The sequence below is a fragment of the Morone saxatilis genome, unplaced genomic scaffold (assembly GCF_004916995.1).
Source record: "Morone saxatilis isolate NCDOM2014 unplaced genomic scaffold, NCSU_SB_2.0 Contig0, whole genome shotgun sequence".
Classification (NCBI taxonomy): Eukaryota; Metazoa; Chordata; class Actinopteri; family Moronidae; genus Morone; species Morone saxatilis.
The window spans coordinates 19,343,963-19,351,987 of NW_023339650.1; the positions used below are offsets into that span (position 1 = coordinate 19,343,963).

The 8,025-nt window shown below is 39.4% G+C and overlaps 1 protein-coding gene across 1 annotated transcript in view; it reads right to left on the reverse strand.

Moving 5' to 3' along the window:
- The window catches only part of LOC118323178 (vasoactive intestinal polypeptide receptor 2-like), a gene marked incomplete in the record, with an annotated part of 27,894 nt that overhangs the window by 15,207 nt on the left and 4,662 nt on the right, over positions 1–8,025 (reverse strand). Inside the window, 2 exon segments of the mRNA XM_035655147.1 lie at positions 1,618–1,715; positions 4,697–4,804. Of these exon segments, the coding sequence (XP_035511040.1) occupies positions 1,618–1,715; positions 4,697–4,804 (206 nt within the window).

Sequence of the window (8,025 nt, forward strand, 5' to 3'; positions counted from 1 at the left end):
ACACTAATTCTACAATATACAGACTAATCATTATAGTATCATCTGTTTAAGAAGTTACCATTTCATACTGAAATTATACAGTGTGTGTGTCAATCAAACTGCAACTTTGGGGCTAAAAGATCCCAAACGATGTCTTAGAAGTTGAACACATAAAACCAAAAATATGTGCATGGCTAGATACGACTATATGAGAGATAGAAATGTGAGAAAAACAGGTATTTTTTCTTTGTTATTTAGGCGACCCGACCCTCTGAATGTAAGTGCAGAAACACACACAAACACAATGAGGACACGATGAAGGAAAAGGAGGATTTCACGGCGGCCTGCAGAGCCGATCGGCCGGAGGTCAGAGATCTGTCAGCCAAAAAACTCTCCCTCCTCTCTTTCCTCACATCTGATCTGCTCTCTTAACCCTGACCTTCCCCTTTGTTTATCTCTGTCACTGCCTCCTTTGAACAGATAAACACACACGAGCAGAGATGCTGACGCTTCAAGCTGATATGAAATCAGCCCTTTTAGTTCACCACAGCGGCCGATTAGAAGCTCTGCAACTGGTAAGGTGGACAAAAAATTACCTTACACGCAATATAAGGTGGATTCCTGTGCTGTTTGTAGTTTGCAAACTCAATCTAGAAGTATTTGTGCATTTTGGAGGTAGTTTCATCAATGTTACCAGCTGTAGGAGTGAGAGGTGTGAATTCCCTTTACAGCAAGCATAATCAATCAATAATACAAACTGTGCTGCAATATTTTGCCTCCTGATTTTCTTACTGACATGAAACTGAAGGACACATAGGACCAAAAGGAGTTTCTGCACCGTGCACAAGTTTCACAAACACAGTCTGAAACAGCCTGGTCTATGGTTGGTTTGCTACCTGAACAAAGGCACTGAAAGTGGGTCAAACCGGAGATTATGATCCTTCAATGTGTCTACGCCACAGACTGAATGTGAAGTATGTGATTTGCACTACGGAGCACCTTCTCCTCTGCTGCGTGGAACTTTCACATGTACTCTTGTTCTGATTGAAAACACAAAAGGAAACTGCTGTGGTTTTAAAACCCTGCGCACAGCGTTTCTACATTATGGTCTCAACCTTTTCAACATGTCTAAAAATGACCCAAAATCACGCGTCTGAACCACACGGATGAAGCAAACAGAAGCAGATAAGACTTTTGATTGGAAACAACTGAAACCTCATATTTGACTTGTTTGAGTCACTTGTAAAGAACATTTTTATTGTTACAGGCTTGAGTTTAAGCAAATAAATTTAAAACTTACAGTAAACGCAAATCATTTCCTGGTTTCTTCATTAAAACTCAAATAAATGATCAGGTGCTGTCTTATATTGCCATTTTATATATATAATTAATCCAAAATTACATATTTCTTTCTTTTGCAGTAATGCTAACTGGTGCATTTTGGGGCTTTGAGCTCACTTTCTGTGTTTGTATCACCGTGCAACAGCTACACAGTGGATATAAAACTGATGATGTGATATTAAGAAACACCAAGCTCATCTTTTTTCCAGCCGCACTCTGCAGACAGAAATATTCACACTCAGTCATTCTCAGTTGCTGACTGTAGCCACAGAGAAAGTGAGCAGACACTGAACTCACATCACTGGGTTCGTCTGTGTTGTTGGACTGGCAGACGATGGTGATGGCGGGGTAGACGACAGACCAACCTTTCTCTGTACAGTTCCTGCTGAGGTTACCTGAGACACACAGACACACACAGATTTTAAGACTCTTCTAGAACTGAAACAGTCAAGTCAATTTGATTTAAATAGCCCAATTCTACAATCTGCACAAAATATGACAACCTTAAAGGCACAGTGTGAAGGATTGTTCACAGTTGTAGACTGCAACTAACTGAACATCGTCTGTATTTGATGACCTGGGAAGAACAGGTTGCAAAGTGTGTAGGAGAAACTACGGTGGCCGTAAAACTTGTGAAAAACAAGTAAAAACCTCTTATTCTAAGGTAACAAAAACACAATGTCTCCTATATTCAGGTGATTATAGACTAATTAAAACATACCTATGAATATTATATTAGATTTCTGACAATAGAGCCTCCTAAATGTTGCACACTGGACATTTCAATCCTTAAAAACACCTGGAATAAAAGGAATAAACGTCTGGAAACTCTTCCAGGAGAGACAGATATGCAACAGAATATGGAAAATCACAATGACATTATCAGGTCAAACTGGCATCATTTCAGTTTTTTATGTCACAATCTGCTTCACTGTCCTTCCACTTCTCCAAACCTGTTCAACAGAAACCCTCTGACTTGTTCTCCAGCCTCACCCTGCTGCCCTGAAGATACCTCACCTTCCTCTCTCACCTGTTTTAAAACATATTAAATCGAAGGCAAAACTCTCCTTCTTCTTTTTTGTTCTCATATTTAAAAAGTGGCCATCTAATTTCAGCTCCGAGTGTGTTGACAGACAGGAGAGTGAGAACATTTAACGGCTTCAGTCAGCGACTTTTGATGTTGAGCAGTCGTTGCTCTGCTGTGTTGCGCCGATTACACGGCTCATCTTTTAACCCGCCCGAGGTGCCGCTTTCCCTCTATGCAGAGGGAGCAGGGAGGTGGATAAAACGGGCCTGCTGACAGTCGTCGCTGAGGGAAATCATGGAGAAAGTCGGCCAGCCCAGATGTTGTCAGCTGCCTCGTGAATAATTAGATTCATTAACTGAAAAGAGCCTGAGCAGCGCAGGATAGAGGGAGGAGAGGAAAACAAAGAGAGGTGGAGGTGGAGAAGGTGGTGAGAAGTTCAGGAGGACAGAAATGGGAACACGACTTTATCTGAGGCAGGTTTCTTGTTCTTCTAAAAATATTATTATTAATAGATTTATAAGCACTAAAAAAACAACATTTTATTTGCCAAAACTAACTGAAATGTTAAATAAATCACAGAAAATTGTCATATAACCACAAGGTGGATTATTTGTTTGGATATAGTTTTCAAACAAAACTTGCCAAAGACACTTTTCAGCTGTTTTGCTTTTCAAATTTAACCATTTGTTGAGCCAGTTGAGCCACTTCCACCATTATTAAAAGGCCATTTTAATAAATTTTTTTCAAGTGTCGACACAAAGTTGGCCGTTTCTGTTAAGCTTCAAAACATTTTTATTTCCAACAGCGGAGAAAAGAGGCTGAATCTGAACCGAAGAGAGGAAATCGGATTGAATAGAGTGATGCAGAAACAGAGAGAGTCAGTGGTGAGGGAGACTAGGATGAGAGGAGGATGATGGGAGAGAGGAAAGCGAAGCAGGAGGAAGTTGAGAAGAAGAGGTGGAGGGATGAAAAGACCTGCCGGCCTGTAACGTGTACACATGACAGAAGATCAAGAGGATCAAAGGCAGAGGGACAAGAGGCATCATGATGGATGAAGCAGAATGAGTCGACTGTTTGTGAAATTAGCTGTGAAAGAGACGGCTGGGAGGAAGGAAACTGCTGGCCAGGTCACAGTCAGTTGATACAGACTCAGCTGGTTCAGTTCAGGACAGACGGATTATGACAACAACACTTTCTCTCTGGACCTGAACCAGAACAACCACAAACAGAACGTGAGGATTTTAATGAAGGAATATCTCAGAACGTGTTTCACTGTTTGGATATGAACTGCTTTAATCACTTTTAAGTTATTGGAAATTAATCAAATTTTAAGTTCCACCTTCATGACTAAACTAACTATAATAATAATCTAAATATGACTAATAATAATAATAATATTAATACAAGAACTTCATTTTTGTCTGAGTTTAACATCAGAAAATTGCAGGTCATCCAGGTTTTTGTGTCCTTATATTTGTAATTAGCTAATTGTTTAATTTCATCTAACTTAATAGATATAATTGAGTATCATCTGCTTTTTTGGCCTTTTTATGCCTTTATTTGATAAAGAACAGCTGAAGATCGACAGGAAATGGGGGGTAGAGAGGAGAGGGGATGACACGCAGCAAACCCGCATGTCCGATTCGACCTCCGCCGCTGCCGCAACTCTTATATGGGGTCGCACCCCTGATGAGTATTCCCTAAAACTGTTCACCTTAAAAGGAAGGTGGAATAGATAATGTCCAAGCACAGACCTTGTTAACATCCAAAGCGTCAGTACAATTGACTGTTTATCCGATCGAAGCCACATTTTCTATCCATCCCACTGTTTTAGAGCTTAGTTGCTTTTTAACTCTAGGATTTGAACCAGATTAAAAATTTTAGTCATCAGACGGCCTGAACCATGACACTGAGAATCCTAACCGGAAAGATGACTGCAATGACGCCAATGGTGGTGAAGAAAACAACTCCCATGATCCCACACTGCTTAACCACCTCATCAAACTTTATCAATCTCATATCTTCTGCAACGTTTGAGCGTCTCCTTTCAATAATGCTTGCTGCTCAATAATCAAATACATAAATAACTAACACTTCAGACATGTTAACAACCACCTAGCAGGCAATAAATCATGAGCCAGTGAACATGTGTATAACTATACACCAAAAGAAAGCTTAACTCCACTGTCACTGTTTCCTCTTGAAACTCCAAAAATGATTCCACAGTATGTCCTCAGCTCTCCTCTATTCCCTGTTACAGAAACACCTTTTCATACTCACTAAAATATCCAGATATGAACATTTACAGGAGATACGACAAAGATGTCGTGCGAGCGAAGAAAGACTCACCTTTTTTTCCAAACAGGTGCAGGAGAGGGGAAGGGCAGGGGAGGGTCATCACCTCGCCGACTGCCGCGCTCTGCCAACAAGACACATTGTCCCACTCACCGCGGCATCCTGTACACACACACACACATGCATTAGAGGTATAAATTAGACTGACAACTTCCTGTTTGAGCTTTAAAACCCACTGATCCGGTGCCTGCTGCCTGCTGACAAGCAGTTGGGATATAAATCAACATAAAAGCTCTTTTACACCTCTGATGTTGTGACATTTGGCTCTAATGTACATCCAGAAATCCCTAATTTAACACCTTAAATGCCTCTTACTTATATTTCATAGTAAGAATGACATTGTATTGGTTAAAACAACAAACATTTGTATTCTTAAGAGAGAGAGTGTAGCTCTAAATGTTGTTTATTACTCAGTCTATGAGAATATTCATTTAAACTGCATCAAATTTAGAGATTTAATGGATATTTTAGTATTTTATGGTTTTAAAAGATTGGGTTTGCATTTATTAATTAGTTAAAAACATATATACATATTGTAATGCATGACACAAAATATTTCCACATTTTGGAAGTTCTGCTCTTTTGCAACCTTCGTTTTCTTCCAATTCTCGGTTCTGTAGTAGAAATGTAGACAATAACTTTGTTTCTCCTCAAAGAACAAACTTGTTTCTCTTTTCAACTTGTTATTAACAACTACAAAGGATCAGTGGTGGCAGAAGTATCTCAGATCTTCTGCTTGGAAGTAGTAGTAAGCAAAAGACCTGCATTCAAAATGTTACTTTAACCTGTAATAATACTTTTATTTGTGAGTAAATTTAGAATTATTAATCTGAACCTGCGCAGTAGTGCCGATGTTTAGATATCAAAACAGAGAAAAGGCATGTATAATGTCATTATTCCATGCACATTACAATCTAATATACATAAATATTATATATTATATTATATTAACCGGGTGTTTGGATGGATTTTTTATTCATTAATGAAACAGAAAGATACACTGAGTTATGCTGTGGATTTCAGAATGTGAGTCGTATTTAAAAGAGTCAAGTTATGTTAGAAGAGACGTCATTCAACTACATCATCATATCATCTCCATGAGCGCAGAGTCGGTACCGATTATGTGAATTAATGCTGATTAATCAGTCAACCTATAATGCAAAGTAACTAGTAACTAAAGTTATCATATAACTGTTTTGGAGTAAAAAGAACAATATTTCCATCTGAATTGTGGAGTTGAACTATAAAGTGGCAGAAAATAAGCATGAAAATACTCAAAATTGTACTTAGGTGCAATACTTGATTAAATGTACGTATTTACTTCCCACCACTGATGAGGAAACATTTTTATGTAAAGATAAAATATATCAAAATGTTTAAAATAACAGCACTGCATCTCAAATATGACCTGATGGTGTCTAATAAGAGAATCTGCTGGTGGTTTGTCCCTTAATAGATTTACGAATATCTGGTGGAGTTTAACACACACACAGATCACGACACGCACACACGACTTTATGCACTATAGAACAGGCGTGAAGAAAAAAACCCTCAGACAATCCACAAGCTGCAGACCACACAGATAAAATGCCTTCTTATTATCGCTGTGGCGAAACATTCAAACACACATGACCTTTTAGAGAGCAAATTGTGATGGCTATGCAGTACTCGTTCGGTGTGTGTTCGTGTAGTTGGATTGTGTGGTTGTGATGTGTGGTGTGATGTAGGTGGTGGTGTGGTGTGTGTACTTCCTGTTGATCCCAAATAAATAAATGATTAATAGCGGAGTGTGTTGCAACAACAGAACTGACAAGGCGCGGAGGTACACACCCTCCTTCATATCATATTACAATGAACTATCGGACACTCTCACACAACACACACGCACACACACACACACAACACACACACATATTTATTAGTTATTCTTTTAATGTTTCTATCTTTCCTACAAAGCTGCTTAAGTTCACCATAAAATCTCTCCTCCTGACATTTATTTCACTTTGAGAGTCTGTATGGGGGATTCCAAACAATTTCTCTTTTTTTTCTGGTGTGTGTGTGTGTGGTGTGTGTGTAATGTGTGTGACCTGTGTGCAGGCGTCTGTTGCTGCAGTTGTGCTCTGAACACTCTCTCCTTGGCCTCTCTGCTATCTGCCCAGTAGAACTGGCAGAGAGGAACTTCCGATAACCTGTCGACGAGAGGAAATAAACAGATATTTATGAATATATTATTCCAACGTGAACAAAACCTTCCCTGCGTCAGTCAAAAGTTCCGACTGCGCTCGGGTATCTGAAAACGGTGTTTCATGTTTGGATATATTGTCTTATTGTTCTGTGTCTTGAAAACTTTCTTCCAGGAGGTCTCCGGGCGGATGCGAGAATTGTAGATAATTGCTCCCTTGGGGATCAGAACATTCATGCCCTTATGTGCACTCAATTTGGCTTCTTTTCGTTCCCTAATGGTCAGTCATGGTGGCACCACGTTTTCAGTTAATGTTCATTCAAACCAAATTAAATATAATTATGCGTCATGCCTCCCCAAAATATTCTTTCAGGGATGTCATTAGCACAACATCTTCAACATCTCAGACAAACATGAGATATCTGGCGCATGCTCAGACCAAGGACTAACATAACAATGGCTTGTTAAATCCAAGTAGGTCAGGGGCACTTAGATAAGGGGGTAATTTACATAGGTGATAAACTTACTGGTAGGTGTGACACTGTAGGGCTGCCCTTAGACACTGTGTAAACATACAGTGCCATCATTTTCTGCGCCTAGGGGGTCTCTGTCACATCAAAACAATAGCAAAAGATGAAGTTAGGATGATGGGGATTTTGAAGAGAGTGTCCATCACCGCCACCGAGGTTCTCTTCTCTCCAAAGACAAAACAGACCCGCTGATTACAAACCAGAATGAACATCGAACTAACGGGAGTTCCCACCTTAACAAGATCTGGTGATTTGACGGACCAAAGGACCGGTTGCACTAATGCTAACGTTAGCTCAGTATTGTTTTAACTGATTTAACGTAAGATCCAGACGACTAAAAACAAACAAATCTGTTTAGTTTTTTATGTCCCAAACTGCTGAACTGCTTTAACTCTTGGAAATAATGTAAAAAAAAACATGAAAAAATATGTTTTTCTTCTTGCTTTAGGTTAATTAAATAGACTGTAAACTCCAGGACCTCCACAGCCCAAAGCTAATCTTCAGTTATTGTAAATTAGCTTCACCTCGCTAGCAGCTCCTGTAGTGACATCACAAACCAAACTTTTGTCCTGCTGATAAACGCCAACCTAGAGCCTGTGTGTGTGTGTGTG